The following is an 18,992-nucleotide window of genomic DNA, read 5'->3' as shown; positions in this document are numbered from 1 at the left end:
AGGCAGTTACAAAAGAGTATGGAGTGTGTGCATTAGATGTCAATAGTATTTCCGCTGGTGGATGTAGTGACAAGAAGGAGGCACAAGGGTTATGCTGTAGTCACTGACGATGTTCTGTTTCTTGATGGGGATGCAGACATGCATGAGAATGTTCATTTTTTGAAAACACACTGTGATTTACTCATGATTTAGGCACTTTGCTATACGAGTGTTACATGTCAGTTTACATTAGGAAAACGACTAAGATTCAGCCACAATTATATTCAGAATAAAATAGAATGCATTCCAAAACGGGAAAGAACAAATTATCTGATACCTCATGGAATAAGTTTAAAAATCAACAATAAGACAAACACTAGGCAGCAGGGAGACGCGAAGAAAAACAAATCAATTAATTAGAGAAACATAAAATACAACAAAATTGATTAAACAAATTAGACCTAGTTCTTTGAAAAAGATCAATAAAGAAATTCTGTCTAGTCTAACCAAGAAATAAAGGGAGACAACACAAATACACAACAGTAGCAATGAAAACAGAAATATTTCAACATATAGATACTTTCTAAATTATTGCAAATATTATACAGAGTTTTAGTAATGAATTTGAAAACACCAGTGTTATACAAGATTTTCTGTAAAGTAGACTACTAAAAATTACTCAAAGAAATGTAGAAATCAGGAAAGAGAATTTCCAAAACATCAGAGTAATAGCTCTAAGACCAACAACCAGCCCAGGTAACTTTAGGAGTTAAATGCTTTCCAACTTTACAGAGCTCTGTCCCTCTAAGTGCAAAAGAGTGAACGATTCTCTACCCATGTTATGCAGGGAGTACAAGCCTAACACAAGTTGAACACAAGCATCTGAGAGGGAAACTATAGGTCAATGTCACATATCCATGTAGGTGGAAAATCTCAATAGCAATAACAAAAAAGCAAAACCATCACTATATAAAAATGGGTAGCCAGGCTCAACTCCTGGGAGAGGTTTCCTCATTTATAAAAAGGAAACAACACACACAAAAAAATGACCCTCTTCTTCCACTTGCTACTGTCTCTCTGGGTATGACAGCTGGAACTACCACAGCCATCCTGAAATTATGAAGAAAGCTCAGACTACACCCTGGGGACAGGCAAGTAGAAAGATGAAAAAGACCCAAGCCTTTGATCTGGGCACAGAACGTCTGCCTTGGCCAACTCTGGAGCTACCCTAGCACCAGTTCTCTTTTTATGTGAGATAATAAGTCTTCCTTATTGTATAATCCACAGGAGATGAGCATTCTGTTACCTGCAGACAAGTGCATTCTAAAAGTATACAAAGATTAATTATATTGAGCCTGAGAGGGGAAAAAAGGGAGAAAAGAGTCTAAGAATGTTTTAAAAGTCAATGGTGAGATATGGCAAACTTAGCAGAGCACATGATAAATGTGATGTTCAAGTCAACAGGGAAAGGAAGGATTCCTGAATAGTAGGAACCAACACTGAATAACGTAAAAGTTAGGTCATCACATCACAATTTATCCCAAATCAATCCCAAGTAGATGGCAGATTACACGGAAATAAAATCAAACCGTAAAAATACTAGAAGAAAGTATGAGTGAATAGTATCTACTCTGTGAATTGGGTACGACTTTCTAAAAAATACCAATACATAAACTGTTAAATGTCTCTGTGTGAAATTATTTTCTTCAGAGGCAAACAGTTAATGGGAAGAAAATATTTGACACAAATAACTATCAATTCCCTTCTGAAAGACTGGTTATAGGAACTGACAAGAAAAACTTCATCCCCAATATAAAACAACAAAGGATCTAAGGTGTAATTTACAAAATATGAAATACAACTGACCAATAACTATATTTTTAAGTGCACAATTCCACAAGAAATGGAAATTTATCAACATTATTTTTACATGCTGCTATCAAATTGGCAAAAATGTTTAATATATCACTCAATGTTTTAAGCATAGGATCCAACAGAAACTTCCATATACTACTAGTGGATGTGAAAATTATTAAATCTTTCTATAATCAATTTGAAAATAGGTATCAACTATATAAAGAACTTTAAAAAATTATTACCCTTGGTTTGGTAATTCCCCTCCTTAAGAAGTAGAAGGACATAAATATAGATGCAATAAAATTGCATATATTTTGGAAGTCCATTCCAACATTATTCCATAGTATTATGATATAAATGCCTAAACATTCACCTTATAGGAAGACAAAATAAGTGATGGCTCCTTGTAAGCTGAGAAATGTGTTTCCATTAAAAATCATAGTAAAGAAGAGTGAAAGCAATGAGAAAATGCTTCCAATATAGCATGAAGTGGGAAAGTCAGGATATAAAATGTATGTACAATAAACAGCAATTTGATCAATATACATATCACTTTCTCTATCGCTATGAACAGAGCAAGGGAAAAAAAGAAAAAAAAAGAAAAAAGAAGGCAAAAGCACTAGAAATGCCAGCAGTATTTATTCCTCGATTCAGAGATCATGGCTGACTTTTATATTCTTCTTTTCATTTATCTGTATTTTCTAATCATTCTACCCTAAATGAGCATGTATTGATGCTATCTTCAAAATGAAGTGATACATGTACTTAAAATGAAATACTTAATTGTATCTTTTCCTTATCCCTTTACTCGGATCAAGCTGCAGGGTTTGTTTTGGTTCTCAGCTCTATCAAAAGTGGTTCTGCACAAGGGTTCGGAACGGTTGACATTTTACTCGGGAAATATGCTGCAAGAATGCTAATCCATGACGAGACTGAAGTTTATTTCTCTTCTGTGACTCACTGGGCACAGCTGGGAGCCTCTATCAGAGCAGCTTCATAGACACACTGCACAATACTCTGGCTGGATTCTCCCAGCCCCACCACTGCCCATCTCTCTTTCCTCACTGCTCAATCTACGACGTAGCTCCTGGTACCAGCTGCTGGAGCCGCCAGGTAAAGGATTCCACCTGTGCTCTAAGAGGCAGTCTCTACTTCATCACTAGAGCTATCCTATCTACTGGCTGCTGCCTCTTCCACCTGGCCTCACTGCTTAGAACTTCTGAACCCTGAGAATGTGGGACGATTTGTTAACACAGTGTGGCAGACCTGGGCAAGAATGTTAATGATGCATGTTCAAACCCCTGGAGGGCTGGGGTCCTAAGGCATGGCGATCACTACATGATGAGCAATTATGACTCTGAATTATCAGCAGTCACGGACCCTCCCAGGGACATGATATCAAGGAGGGCATTTGATTCCTGTCCAAAGCCAGCTTTCATGAAGAATGGAAATTGACAGAGAAAACGGAAGAAGCATCTTAAACTGGTTAAAGGAGAATGAAGGCCTCCTAGTTCCTCGGGTAATTACTGGAATGAGGAGGCTGAGCCAAAGGCGTTGGTGGAACTTCAGCAGGCTCTAGACCAACAGGAAAGGGCTCTGAGGCCCTAATGCTGGCTCTGGAGGTGGTGGGTAGGGTGGGATGACAGGAGGATGGGGTGGAAAGTAGTCTAGAGGGGGTCATGGAACTACATTGTCCTGAGTTCAGAAAAAATGCCCCAGGTCCTCTGCTACAATCACCCTCAGGTAGTCTGCCCTCCAGCCCCAGCACAGTCACATGATTGCTGGTGCTACATAACTGAGTCTTTCCAGTCTCTGGGCCTCAGTTTCCCAAGAGGAGCTGCTCAAAAAACCACAGAGATACTGGGGATGGGAAAGATGGTGCAGGGGAGCTCAGGGTCCCCTACCCCAATTCCCTATCTATGGCAACCACTCCATGTGTGCTTCTACAACTATTTAATGTATTTGGGTTCCAAGAAGATTCTGCTGGAACAGATTTTCTAGGACCAAAGTAAAGCTTGAAAACACTGGACTAAATTCTTTCTCAGTCTCTTGGCTCTCTGTCACAAGGAACAGAAACAGCCCGTTCTCTCTCATCACACCAGAGTATTCTTTGTCCTGGAATGCCAACACATACAGCAAACTCATAGGCTTTCCTGATGCTTTCTGCCCACCTTCCCACCCTCCTGGCCAAGGAGACAGGCCAGCCTCCACGAAGCCAGTGAATCAGGTGGATAGCGCCCATGGGAAATGAAGTTCAAAGGGCCTTCGGGCAGCTGGCAGTTTCCCTAGGGTGTCACTGCAGCAGGGACTCTTGTGTTAGTGGAAGAAAATGTGTCTCCCACATCAGTATCATTGGGATGGAAAAGGGTGGAGATCCTCAGCAATCATGTCACAGAAAAATGTTTCTGCAAGGCTGTAGCTTGTGTCATACTTGTGGGAAAAAAAGACACCCACGTTTTCCTTCTTCCTTTAATCACACCAAAACAGTTCTAAAAACAAAATTTCATCAGAGGCCAAGTTCCCAGCACACTCTCCCTCATGGTCTTTATATAAGTAGTAGATATCTGGTCCCATGCATGGAAGGGGGAACGGTCAGTGCCGGTCACACAGAGCCCTCCTCCTGTCTCTGGCCTCAGGCTTTGGGTATAGCCCAGGGAGCTTCAAGGTGGAAGGCCACGTTCTTTTTTTTTTTTTTTTTTAAGTTCATTTATTTTGAGAGAGACAGAGACAACATGAATGGGGGAGGGGCAGAGAGCAAGGGAAAGAGAGATGCCAAGCAGGCTCCACACTGTCTGCACAGAGTCCGACATAGGGCTTGATCCCATGAACCGTGGGAGTATGACCCAAACCGAGACCAAGAGTTGGATGCTTAACGAACTGAGCCACCCAGACACCCCCTGGAAGGTCATGTTCTAAGCCTGCCTAGAAGTGTCTGCTCTTTTGGGGTCTGGGATGGAATGCTCGGAGATGGGGTGTGGCCCCACCTGCCAGAAGCTGATGGCCCACACCACACAGGAGAGTACTCACTGCCCAGCGCTGTATCAGGGTCATTACACCAACTGACCCCCTGATTCGACCAGGAGACCTGTATTATCTGCACCTCCCATCTGAGAAAATGAAGGTTCAGAGAAGGGAAGTGGCTGCAAAAACTCAGGAGAAGCAGATTCAGGAGTGACACAAAGGCCCCCAAGTCAGTGAGACAATATATGTGTAAGGCATCTATGTTCACAGTAGGTGTTCAATAGTCCCTGCTCTGTTCCCTCCTGTCCTATGCTAAACAACTTTCCATATCCCAACCTTTGGTAACTTCCTGACAGGTGGTTTCCCACAATCCCACCCAGTTCATGTCATAAGCTAAGGACATTTGCCTGAGTAAGCCTGTGCGTGGGACTCTCCTTTGCAGATTTCTGTCTGAACAAAGAGAAAGCCAAGTAGAAATCTGTGGAGCTCTGATAGTAACAAGCATGCACCTCCAGGTAAAATGCCAGGCCAAGTCCTATGGGAGCCTGACGTGACTTTCCAGCAAAGCCTGCTCCCCATGGGGTTGCTTGGTGATCACCCATGCCAGACAGCTCCAAGCCGAACACAGAGATGATTGATATTTTGCCGGGAGTTACACAGCAGGCTCGTGACATAGACCTTTGATTTTGCCATCCAGCACTCCCTCAACAAGAATGCACTTCCTGGATGAGATAATTTAATTAGTATTTGTCCAGCACCCTGCAGCGAAAGGCAATCACCTACCCCTTCCATCCTCTGAAGGGGCTGAGTAATCCACTGTCTCTTGATGCCATTTAATCTAAAACGTCTGGGTGACTTCACCCTCCCTGAGATTTCCCTCCAGAGTATTTACCTTAAGAAAACATCCATTTGTTCCCTAATTTAAACAATTCCTCTTGGTTTAAATCTTAAAGAAGCTACTTGGTTTTTGTTTTTGTGCCCGTGTTTGTTTGTTTGCTACAGTTATTTTTAAAGTTATAAATACATATGCGTATTTATATATACCTATATACTTGTATATACATATGTACATATAGGTATACATATATAATTAAGATATATTTATTATAATAACAGCTTATAGAATATATAAGATATAGAATTTATATAAATATAAGTAGAGAGAGAGAATAGAATATATACATATATTGAGATAAGCACCATTTTTGCAGAAAACCCCTGACCCTGCTCTAACATGACAGCATCTAGCAGTCAGCCCAATTGGCTCCTGTAACCATTCTGAATTGGGTGTGGCCAAAGAGATGCAGTTGAGGGGGGCTCCTCAGAGGTGCCCCTGCTTCCTTAGAATGAATGATCTCTGCCTTTGTGTGTTTCAGGACCCTAACCCTCAAATCTGCTCTCCACCCTAAACTTTACTTTTAGGTCACACCAATTTCCCAGCCCTACCCTTCACAGCTCTGTCTTCTACCAGGAACCATAGCCCAGAGCTGCCTTCAAATGCTGCCCTAAGCCTAAGCACTCTGCCCCAGTCCCCTTGCCTTGCTTCATCCTGAAACCTCCCAGACCTTGTTTGAATGCACCCTGGGCCTGAATAACAAACATTTGCTATGGTAAATCCCATTCCCCGCTTTCCAGATAACTTCTCCTTAGCAGAGATAAGCTGCCAGGCAGACAGATAACAACTGGGATATGCAGTTATTAAGGTCAGATTTTAAAATGACAAAAGGATACATTTTAAAATAAAGCCCACTTGAAAATCAGCTTCCCTTCCAACTCAATTACATTCAGGCCTCCTGCTCTCCGAAGCTCCTTAGACTGAGAGATTCCAGCTCCCATTGGCTTCAGGGGTATTGAAGGAGAGTTGCCATGGCAACATGGAAGGCCCAGACACCTGAAACAGGAAGTGGAGGACACGGTGCCTCTGGGTCTCTCAGGCACCTGGAGCTGCCAGCGTGGCCCTATGAGGCAGGGGCCCCCACAGCCAATGTTCCCACCTACTGTGGGACCTTGTTGAAGCTAAGCTAAAAGAAGGGTGATGGGGACAGCAAGGGAGCCAGCAGGCAGGGCCTGAGTGTCTCCAGCCTCTCAGGACCACGGGGATGAAGGCACGTATGGTAGCAGATGTGAATAGTCGCTTCAGCAGGTAGCTACACTCTGCAAGACCGTGTTGTAACAGAGTGACTAAAAGGGCTCCCCGATGCTGGTTTCTCCTCACCAGGTGGAAGTCCTAACACAAGCCAACTTCTGTTGCCATCATGACTGACCCAGACCAATGCTGACCACCCATCCCTGGCCCCAACCAAGCCTCACAGCTTTGGGCATCCCTAGTAGACATCACAAGCCACCCCTGATGCCCTTGACATTCCACATCACACCTTGGTCCTCCAGGGTTATCACACCATAGTAGCCAACTCACTTTACGATGGCACAAACAAACCTCTGAGCTCGAAAATATCATCAAACCATGTTTGTCACTGTTGCACCATGACCAATTATTGAACCTCTTATTATTTAAATGACCAACCTATGACTCCACCTTCTGTCATAAGATGGGCTGAAACCCCCCAACTCCCACATCACATATGGACCCCCAGCCATCCCAGTCTCTTGGTGGTGACAACCATCCCCAGCATGTCCTCTAGCCCTTACACCCTCCACCATTCCATACATGTATCCTTCTACCTGCTCCTCAAGGAGCACAGCCAAAGAATCCCCTCACCCAGATTCTCAATATCCCAACAGCACGTTAGCTTTTCCTGCCCCTCCACCACCCCCAGCTAATGCTGGAGGCCAGGCTAGAGGGCTCATTGCCAAGGGTTTATCCTGCCCTGAAGAGAGCTCACTATGCCCTATTCATCTTTTGGGCACTAATTAGTAGAGATGTCCTCCTTTCAAGTGTATAGAAATATATGTGTGTGTGACTATATGAGCCTGTGCCCGAGTGTATGCCAACTAGTTAATGGCCCAACAAACACTGGGCCTTCTATGAGGACCATTCCTAGGAGTGCATCTAAGCCAGCTGGGTGATCTGGCCCTGGGCAGCCAGCCACAGGCCTTTACCTGCAACCCCATCATCAGCCCCATACTGGCTCACAATGACCACATCTGAAGTTCTTGGATAACTGTTCCAATAACTTTCTTGCTACATTGACTTCTTGGTCCTAATACCTACCAGGCTCTTGACTTCACAAGCCTCCCCTTAACTTTGGGGTTCCAACTCTGAGGAAAGGCTACCTTCCTCACCCCCAAGTCTTCAGCCCTGAAAATCTCCCATAGGAGGAGAGAGAAAAAGGCAAAGTATCACCAGAAAGAGACCCCAGGCCAGCCACTTGCATTAGCACCAAATAAAGTAGACTAACCCCACCCTGAGCTATGTGGCTTGTCTGCCTCTCCCATCTCCCTCCACTGGGCTCCACTGCTCCCTGCTTCCCACACTCCTCGTGGCTCATTTTTCTGTTCTTAGATCTGGGGGGGAACTGGCCGTAACCGCAGACTCCTGCCTCAGCCACAGTTACACCTGTCCCTGCGGTTGGGCTAATTTTGGCCACTCTGGGGAAAATACATTGTCCCTTCCAGCCTCAGCCTAGGCCTGCATGGTTGGCCATCCAGGGCCAAGCAGTGAGACCAGGTGGTGCCAGGGGCCCTGCTGTACTCAGAGACTGTATTAGCAGAACTTCCTGGCTGAAAACTACTCTTAGCCTTCTCCACACTGTGCCCCATAAACACCAGCATCAATGGCAGCATCATCAGAGAGAGACAGGAAGAGGGGATTTTTGTGCTGGTTAACACCTGCTCAGAACACAGAGCCAGGGACCCAGCCACCGGAGGAGAGGGAGAAGGGTGCCCTGATGCTTACCTTCCGCATGTCTTTGCCAAAGGTCTCACTATAGGTTGTGCCGAGGATTTCAAACTGGACGTAGGGATTCGAGCTGTCCTCCCGAAACTCCATCACCCCTGTGAGGCCAGTGATGTGGCCCTGCAGGAGAGAAGGAAAACCCATTGAGGAAAATGTGGATGGAAGGGATAGAGTCCCAAAGACAAAGAAGGGAAGGAAGTAGTCACCAAGAAGGGGACAATCAAGATCTCGAGGAAGCACCAGACAGGCTATAAATGAGGACCGGGCTGCTAGCAGTCCTATAGCCACAGAGCAAGATTGACATTTCCTAGACCGCTGCTCACAGGGGAAATCCCTAAGGCTTGCACTTGACATTCATGTGGTCAGTATGATTAGAGCACATGCTCTGTGCCACATATCGTGCTTGCTATATAGGTCAAAAAGTGACAGTTCTGTCTCCACCCTCCTGGAGCTCACAGTCTTCCCGTGCATCCTGCTCCATGGGTCACCTTAGCCTGAGCCAAAAGAAAAGTCAAAGGTCAACAGAGCCTTTGGGCAGCAAAGCATGAGCACTAGAGGCCAACACCAGCTCAAGTCCTGGTTTTGCCACCTGTGTCACCTTGGGCAAGCCATCTCCCATCATCTCCAGCCTGAAGTTATTTAGATCCACATCACAGGGCCTGCAAGGGCCAAAGGATAAAATGTGTACAAAGCACGGTGTCTGGCACAGACTGGCTGTGGTGGGTGTGCAAGCCCTGCCCCCTTCTCAGGCCATTCAGTGGGTTCTGTAGAAGCAGGTGGCAGAGGGGCTGAGGGAGCCTATGGCAAACCCCCTCTCCCTTCAACCCCCCCTCCCTAGGGTGGCAGTTCCATCCAGCCTTGTTCTCCCATAGACCATGAGCTGGGAGAGTCCCAGATCCTGAGCTGGCCAAAGAGGGGCCCCAGCTCTGGCTCAGGCTGCAATAGATTCAACCAACACCAGAATACGTTCACTGCTATTGACAGTGCACACAATTTATTGTGACTACAATTCCTAGCACTATAGATTTCCCTAAATGCTCTTTTGAAGCCTCTGAAAGCCAATTCACTCTAACAAGTCTTCTATGGATTACCCAATTCACTTCAAATTCAGCCTTCCAACTTGGTGTCATGCCTGAGTGTGTGCGACAGGTCATAAATGCAGAACACATGTGCATACACACGAACACACACAAGCTAAAGTCTTAGCGATCAGCACGTGTACTGCATACTGAGACAGCCTCTCTTATGAATAGTGGCCACCTGCATGGTAGGGTATCTGGCTCACAGGAGCTGGGCAGTTGCCTCCATTGGTTGCTTAAGCAACTCTAAAGTCCAATCTCCTTGTAGAAAACAGAGAAAACAATAATAATAAATCTATGAAGCCCAACTCACCAGCCCTAAATGCTGGGAAAGGAAGAGTGGCAAGGAGGGAGGTCTGTGGGGGGCCTGCAGGGACAACCACACAAAGAGCTCAGTTTCAGACCACCTGCTCAAGGGTGTGTGTGTATCTGTGTGTGTGTGTGTGTCTGCACACATGTGCATGCAAGGAAGGACCTGTCTTCAGCCTTAGCCCAATGGGTGTCCCCTTACACACACCTTTTTGATCGTGTCCAGCATGGACCTTCCTCCATTCCATGGCTTGGTGGACTTGCGTATACAGTTCAGGCTCGCCATGCTATGCCACTTCCGGTCCTCCAGCTTCCGGTGGAAGGCATTGGCCAGCATCAGGACACTGTCATACAGGTAGAGGTTGGAGATCTGCAAACACAAAGGCAGTGAAACCCTTTTCACTGATGCATTTTCAGAGAAGGGGAGCAGCAGAGGCCTTGGGTGATCCAGGATGCCAACACTAACAAGTGGTACCAGTATCTATACCACAATCCTCTAGCTTCTAGTTGTTCATTCAAAAACCTTGGGGCACCTGGGTGGCTCAGTTCGTTAAGCGACCAACCTTGGCTCAGGTCATGATCTCGCAGTTCGTGAGTTCAAGCCCCATGTCGGGCTCTGTGCTGACAGCTCAGAGCCTGGAGCCTGCTTCTGATTCTGTGATTCAGAATTCTCCCTCACAGAATCACAGAATCTGTGATTCTGATTCTCCCTCTCTCTCTGTCCCTCTCCCATTCACACTCTGTCTCTGTCTCAAAAATAAATAAACGTTAAAAAAAATTTTTAAACAAAAAAACCAAAAACCTGGCCAGGCACTGGAGTCTTAAGCAGAATAAGAACTAGCCCTGATTCAGGAACTAGAGTGGGAAGTGGATCTGTACATCATGAGAACCAGCATGGTCATCACCATGGTTGAGACTTGCACCCAGGCTTTGTGCAAGACTGGACTGGGGCATCCTGCTCACATAACACAGGATGGAGGGAAGGATAGACAGAAAGCTTGGTCTAGAAGGATTAGTAGGATAAAGGGTAGAGAGCATTACAGGGAGGCAGAATTATGCAAAGACATGAAGGTACAAAGGAGTGGGGTCAGATAGGGCAGGGTTCACCAGCAGTGATCATATATGAAAGATTTTAGACTTTGTGGACCTTATAGTCTCTTTTGCAATGCTCAGCTCTGCTCTTACTGCAGAAAAGCAGCCAAAGACAGTATGTAACAAAGGATGTGCCAATAAATCTTTATTTTAAAAAATAGGCAGTAAGCTGGATTGAGCTGAAGACTACAGTCGGCCAAGCCTTGGGGTAGAGGGATTGAAAACAGTGCCAAATATCTGTATTAATGGGTACAGTAGAGATGAAGTGGGATCAAGGGGGAGGTAGGGATCAGGGATCTAGCCATGTTGAGCCTCATGGGCCATGCTAAGGAGTAACAACATAGGTGACTTTAGGGAGAAGGATGCCATTGGTGGGATCTGTGCCCAGAAATCAGATAAGTGCCTTGGAAAGCCTGCTCTGATCCCCAGATAGGCCTGGGGTCAATGATGGCCTGAGTGACACTGGCAGCTTGTGGTTATAGAATATCTGAGGACACAGAGCCTGCTCTGCAGTGGCATCACTGCCAGCCAGGGGATACGTTTGGGAATTTCAACTGTGCACATATGAGAACTATCCCTCTGCTTAGCTGCTAAGTAGAGATGGCTCATAGAAGAAACAAAGCCCATCTCAGAGCTCTTGAGAGCATGATTGCAAGGGAAAAGCTGGTACACTGGTGAGGAGAGCTGTACAAGAGCCCTGGTATCCAGGGATGGGACAGGTCCAGCTCATCCTCCTGACTACAGTTCAAGACCCTGATCCAGATGAATCTGAACACCAGCACCTGCCTTCTCAGGGGCCCATCAAGAGTCCTCTGTAGGGTGGAAGGCAGCCCTGTTCTCGGATGTTACCTGCACACTATCCCTCTCCTCCAAGGGAGGTGTCATGAAGCACAAAGGTAGGAGAGTCAGGGGAGGGCGTGGGTAGGAGGTAATGTCCACCCTTGTTCAGGTGTGTGGTCCCTCCTGGGTAACTGGTGCACAAACAACCATCAGCCAAAGTGGGTCAAGGGGATGATTCTCTGCACACCTAAGCAGCAAGGTGTCTGCTAAAAATATTTCAGAAAAACAAAATCACTGGATATAAATAGGAAAATGTGTCAACCTCTTAGGACTCCTGGGAGAATCAAATAAGATCCTTGGTCTGCAGGACGAACCCCTGCTGCCCTCCAACTTTACCCCTCACCACTCCCCAGTATGGCCCTCACACCCCAGTATCTACATGCCTTATTCTCCACCTGCAGTTTCTTTCCTCACCTGTCTTGGACTGGGTGCTCCCAAAGCACAGCCCCAGGCAAGAGCTTGGGTAGCATGGACCGTTTTCTACAAGTGAAATCAGAGATGGGCTAAGAGAGCCGGTACTGGACATCAAAACTATCTGCTCCATCACAACTGTCCAGTAACTCATGCTAACCAACCCTCAGGGGCATTTCTGCTACACCATGTCAAGCAGAGCTGACTATTTCTTCTGTGGGTGTCCCTGTGTCCTGCCCATTCCTACAGAGCCCTGCCTTATCCACCTTCAACCTATGTCCTTACAGTGGACACAGGGATGTATGCCACTAAGGCCTTCATAAGAAATGGGTGGAGGATGGACAGGCGATGTTGCAGATGTGGCAGGAGTGTGTCTGGGACACCTGAGCACTGCTGACTTAACCAAGGCCTCCAAGTATTTTGGTGCCTGGTGACATTTTCCGGGGCCCTGAAATACACGTGTGCTTACCTGACAGCAGAGAGAAGTCACTGCCATCACGAAGAATTGACCTCCTGCCTTACAGGCAACACCAGGGTAGAACCGTACCTCTCGATGCTCGAGCCCTGAGCAAGCATTTCCCTCCTGAGAAGGACTAACCCACTCTCTGTGCTTGTCAAATCCCCAACCTTCAGGAGCCCCTACCACTGCAAAATTATTTTTGACAAGTCCACCTCCCCTCTGGAATACAAACTCATAATGGAGATGTTGTTTTAGGCCACTTGGAACAGCACAGCCCCAGTTGTGACCCAGACCAGCACCCAAAGGAATCCCTTTTTGCCTCCAGCACTTCTATTCACAAGGAATTAAGGTACTTAACAAATGAATGAATGCAAAGAGGCTGGCAATGAAGAGGCAAAAACAGGATGTGACTCAGAAAGGCCAAAGGAAGTCCTCAGCCTTCCCACAAGTATGTCTGCTGGGAAGGATGAACACATTTTAGTTCAAAGGAACAAGCTTTCAGTTCAAAGGCTTTAGCAATGTTCTTTTCCAGATAGATATATGTATCTGGAAATATATATATATATATATATATATATATATATATATATATATATCTCAAACATGCATATATACAACTTTTATATAAATATGTATATATTCATATATAACTCGTATATAACTTTTATAAATGAAACATGTGTGTGTGTGTGTGTGTGTACATAATGTATGTATGTATACAACTTTTTTCTTACTATCTCTAAACACAGCATCCAGCACCAACCAAAGCATACAGGTGGTGTTTAATATACGTTTGATGGATGGATGGATGGATGGATGGATGGATGGATGGATGGATGGAAGGCTAAATGAATAGATGAATGAGGGGATGGGTAGGTGAAAGGGAGGAGGAGTGGATGGATGGAAGGATAGAGGGGGAGATGGATGGGTGGATGGATGGATGGATGGATGGATCTCCCGCTAAGAGGATACACAATGATCTTGGTTCCCCAAAAGAGAAAACAGTAGGAAGAAGAGATTGGGCGCCTCCACTTTGACTTGGCAGAGAACCTCCTTTGTTCAAACAGCATCTTGCTTTTCATTTATAGCCTGCTCAAAATGTCTTCTCGATCCCCACTTGGAGCTCCACCTTCTCTCACTCCTGTCCCTTCTCCTGATAAGATGCTATGTCAGTACTTCTCCCTGCTGTGGGCAGACACTAACACCCTGTGTTGATCTGTGGCCCTATCTCTGCTGTTCAACTTCAGCATCCTCACACTGAGAAGACATGTGTGGGGATGCAAAGGGAGAGCACTACCCTCACAGTCTTGTTGTCTGGAGACTGGAGACGGGACCTTTAGGGGAAAAGATCAAGAGCAGATAGCAGAAAGGCAGCCTCTGCTTGGGGCTCTGTCTGGGTCCTGATAAATATAAGGCAAGCCTTTTCTCAGGGTGGGTGGGTGGAGACCAGCATCAGGGCATGGTCACGACCAGCCCCTGAGCCAAGAGTGGTCTGGAAGGAGAGAGGCTCCCAACTGTATGAACACTCACTCAATGTCAGGTTCGAGGGGCTAACAGCCCAAGCTGGGAGCCCCAGGCCACAAGGGCAGAGAAAAGGGGCCTGGTTTGAGGGAATGCTTGCCTCTTTTCCCTCACTTCTCAGGTAAGACACAGCACAGTTCATACAGAGCAGACAGACAAGCAGAGCAGATACTGTCACTATTTAAACCCTCATCCCCTCTGGCTGGCCTAGGGACATTGCGGCACAAAAGTGACAAGGAACCAAAAAAAAAAAAAAAAAAAAAAAAAAGACATTTCAGGTGAAAGTAGACCTGAAAAAAAGACAGACCAAAGTTTGAGGCCAAGGGTATGGCAGAATAAAGACCTGGATGCAAAGCAAATGACCTGGGACCAGGTCAGACAATATAAAGTCAGAGGCAGACAAAAGCCACAGCCAGGCAAGGGGCCTGAGGCTGGAGCCTATGGCCTCCATTCTGAGTGGGGACAGAGCTAGAATGGAACCCAGCTGGTTCAGTTAGCCACCTTAGAGGTGTATGCCTGATCCCTCTTTCACTGCCATACAGCACAACTCTTACTGTACTGAGTGTGCAGCTTAGCCGGGTGGCCTTGCAGGATGAGCAAGAGTTTTGGATTCATCCCAGCCTGGGCCAGCTCTGCTCACTGCTATTCCTCCTCCAGTGCATGGAGACAGCAGGTGCTCAATAAATGCTTATTGAATTAGTGAATTGAATCTCCACTTGCATTCATGCAGAGTGATGTTGAACAAGTCATTTAATGCTTAAGACTCGCCTTGATGACAAGAAAATACAATGTGATCAGCAGCCCTGGAGAGGTGCACCCTGGAGGGGTGGCCCTGAATAACTCCCCTGAGAACTGCGGGATGGTAGTACTCATGCGTGCCAAGTACTGTCCTAACTTCTTTGTGTGCAGCTTTATTTTAGGAGGGAGAAGAAACAGGAAGAAATGGAAGGGGAATACAAGACCTACACAGGTTCCTGACTTCAATGTGGATGGTTTGAGAGCTCCTCCAAGGTGCCCCATCTCTGAGCCCAGCATGAGTCTGGAACACAGAAGCCTCAGAACCACTGGGAAAAGAACTTGTATCTGCCAACACCACTCGCCCTCTTCCCCAATGCCCCTTGGCCTGAATGCTTTTCAAGGAGGAGCAGGAGTTGTATCTGGATTTGTAGCTTGTGGCTGGGAAGACTGAGCAAAGATCCCCCTGAGCATTATATCCCCAGTTCTGCCTGCACACTGCTCACCTGGACACATGTCCCTGGTCTCCTCCTGGCCCCAGCAGCCCTGTCACAGCTGCCATAGCCCCCTGGCCTGAGCCAGACCTTTCGGGTCTGCAAGGGCTGAGGCGCTGCAGAGCATCCCTTTATGGGAAAAGCCACTCCTCTGCCTCTGGGGTGTTCTGTAAAAGGTTCCAATATCGGAAGGCCCAGAGTGGGGGCCTCACTATGCCTGACTCAGGCTCCTGAAAGGGAGGTGGCTTGGCCCATTGCAGTTGAAGGTCTGACATGTGTCCTGCAGGGCTGGCTCAACCACAGGAGACCACCCAGGTATGGAGGAGAAAGAGGGAGGCAGGCAAGCAGGGCTAGAACAGGGGCAGCTCCAGCCCAGCCCTGTGGGAAGCACCATGCTCTGTACTCTGCCCTGTCACCTGTCCCTCCCCCAGGCTTAGGGGCTTCAATCCCAAGGAAGCTTCCTTATGTCCTGTCTATGTGGTCATCTCCTACAACCACAGCATGGTTCAAGTGCCCTCATTTCTCCCTGAGGAAATAGTAACTACTGGTTACCTTGTCTCCCAGCCTTGGGCCCTCCCCCACCCCTGCACAGAGTTGTCTTTCCTGGATGCACATCCTGCCCTGTCACATCTCCAAAGGCCACACCCTGGTCCTCGGCACCCTGGCGGCTATCCCCCTTTCTGACTGAATTCCCAACATTTCCCACCTCCCACCTCTAGCCTCAGACACACTGAACTCTGTCCCTGTTCTCCTGGGCCCCTGGGCTTTTGTATATGCCATTCTTCCTAACTGGTATTTGCTACGGAATAGAGATGAAACTTCCCCATTTATGCAGAGTTTGTGGGAATTAAGAGAGAGAGCATTTTTGAATGTCTAACATAGGAACTGTCACATAATCAGCGGATAAAGAGGGTTTGTGGAATTAGTGAATGCTGAATGAATAGATTTAAATCTGTTTTTAGGAAAAAGAACACCAAAGTAAAGATATACCAAGGTATTTGCAAAAAGAATGCTTCTCAGAATACGACTGATGGAGGGGGCACCTGGGTGGCTCAATCGGTTAAGCATCTGACTTTGGCTCAGATCACGATCTCACAATCCATGAGTTCGAGCCTGGAGTCAGGCCTCGTGCTGACAGCTCAGAACCAGGAGCCTGCTTCAAATGCTCTGTCTTCTCCTCTCTCTGCCCCTCCCCTGCTCACACTCTGTCTCTCTGTCTCTCTCTCAAAAATAATAAACATTAAAAAAAAAGAATATCATTGATGGAGGATACAAGCCATGCTGAGAAAAGGGTATAGGAGCTCTGGACCAATATATTCCGTGGGGAAGTGTCCATCTCCAATCAGAATCTGGGGTATGCATTTCCAGGAGATGGGAGCATCCTAGCAAACTTGTATTTCCAAAGCCAATAACCTGTGCAGGAAGTGGGTCTTTGGAAGGGAAATGGGAAATGTGAGGACACATTTCTCGGAGGTAGAGGAGAGAATTTGGCCAGGAGGCCTTGATTGGGGCTTGCAGCCCTTGAGAGACCCAGGTAGACCTCTTGGCTGCCCAATGATCAAAGACCAATCCCATGAAGCCAACTGAGGACCTTGGATATGGAAAAACAGATTTTATTCTTTTAAGAGTTGGCACCAGAATCCCCACTACATCAGTAATTATATTTTATATAGTTATATTTTATATTCCTGTGTTAGCAGGGGCAAAGGCTACCAGAAAGATTGTTAAGTTTATCTTCATGAAAAAATAAGGAGAATTTACTTTGGAGTCAAGACCCAGAGGAAGAAAATAGAGGATGGATAGAGAAGTCAGCAGGAAAGAGAGTGTGAGGTCCCGGGGTGGGGGGACAGGCAGAGAACATTCCTCAGCAGGAAAGGACTGAGGACATCACAGGCTGTCTGTGCCACTACAATGCCAATACCCTACCCTGACTCTTACCATATGTGACAGCATATTCAAGACTTAGATTTGTAGGCAAAGCCAGGAAAGGTGCTGGTTTCACATCTGAGTCAACCCTAATTTGAAGGCAGCCCCATGAGAAGGCTGGATGATCTGTTTACTTACATGAGTCCCCAGAAGCAGCATTAGGACCAGGAGTAATGAAAAGATAAGCCCCCCCCCCCACCCCACTCATAAAATATGCTAAGGAGACCTATACTCTTCAGATCCTATTTAGACCCTGCAGGCCAAGACTTGTGTCCACCTCCAACAGACTGGAAGAGACAGGCCCCCAAAAGACAATGGCCCCGTTGTGGAGCCAGCTGCCTGACTTCCCAGTGCTCCGTGCATGTTTCCCTGTAGTAAGTGTGAGGGTGCTCCAGCCGTGTCTCCGTTATACTCCAGGGCCCAGGGTATTTGCTGTGCAGCCACATTATCAGGGGAAGAATCATGCTTGAAGGCAAAGGAAGATGAATGGCAGGCCAGGGTCACAGCCACGCGAGCCAGCTGCATCTCAACACCAGACCATTATCCACCCCACACCAAAGATAGAAACATAAGAAATGTTTTCATTAAGGAAGTCTGCATTTCCTCCAGGCTTCTAAAGAGCCCAGTTTTCTCTTCCCTCCATCATTAATCAAGCCAAGTGGACTGTTCAGGGAGACCTCACAGGGGCAAACAGCAGGAACTGACCTCCGACCAGATCCTCAGACAGGCTCCGGTCAACCAGCAAAGTCAGACAAACAGCCGGCAGAGGGTCCAGCTGGGAGGACAAGCTGACGCCCAGATGTCGCAGCTTGAGAAATCCATCCCCAGGCGAGGCCTTTCTGCCAGACTGCTGCCAGCCTGCCCATCCTGAGACAGGGCACCACAGCCAGGCCTGGCGAGGGAGCAGATGGTGGCAGAGGGCAAAGGAGCTGGGGCTCTCTGCTCATCAGTGAATCCAAGGGGATGGAAGGCAGAGTGGGGAAGGGCATTTGTCCGTACCTGAGGCTCTCTGGCCTCCAAATGTGCATGTGGACATCTGTGGCCAGAACAGCAACCGACTGCAGCCAGAGAGACCACCTGCGCAATTGTCTCTGACAAAGGCATTGAGGATCGTGCCCCGCCATGCTCCCGTTATGCTTCATGACTGACTGTTGCTACATATTCCACCAGGGTGTTTAGGGTAAAAAAAGGAAACCAGTGAAAGTGACATAAAGTCCAAGATAGCTATGGTGTGGGGTGGCCCACTGCTACTCCAGAGAAAAGGATTCTACTGGCAGGCTGACAAACAACTTGTAGCCAGAGAAGAATACAGAAAGCCCTAACGAAATAGGGGCATGTGGGAAGGGGGGGTTTCCACATGTTTTAGTAGACTGAGCAAGGGAAGAATTATTCCATCTATCAAGCCATTCAACAATTTAGAAATTCACAAAGAGGAGAAATTCCAACCCGAGGGAGCATTTTATAATAATACC

General features: G+C 46.9%; 1 protein-coding gene across 2 annotated transcripts in view; it reads right to left on the bottom strand.

Annotated features, from left to right (window-relative positions):
* GRID1 (glutamate ionotropic receptor delta type subunit 1) overlaps window positions 1-18,992 on the bottom strand; it is a 696,363-nt gene that overhangs the window by 203,039 nt on the left and 474,332 nt on the right. For both annotated transcript variants that reach the window (XM_060642293.3, XM_060642294.3), the window contains exons 7-8: window positions 10,250-10,411; window positions 8,654-8,773 (exon numbers count right to left, since the gene is read on the bottom strand). In XM_060642293.3, coding sequence (XP_060498276.1) covers window positions 8,654-8,773; window positions 10,250-10,411 — 282 coding nt within the window. The remainder of the gene's footprint in view (window positions 1-8,653; window positions 8,774-10,249; window positions 10,412-18,992) is intronic.

Source organism: Panthera onca, chromosome D2 (genome assembly GCF_046562875.1).
Source record: "Panthera onca isolate mPanOnc1 chromosome D2, mPanOnc1 haplotype 2, whole genome shotgun sequence".
NCBI classification, from domain to species: domain Eukaryota; kingdom Metazoa; phylum Chordata; class Mammalia; order Carnivora; family Felidae; genus Panthera; species Panthera onca.
Note: the sequence above shows the minus strand (reverse complement) of the source record. Positions and strands in the feature narration are given on the sequence as shown.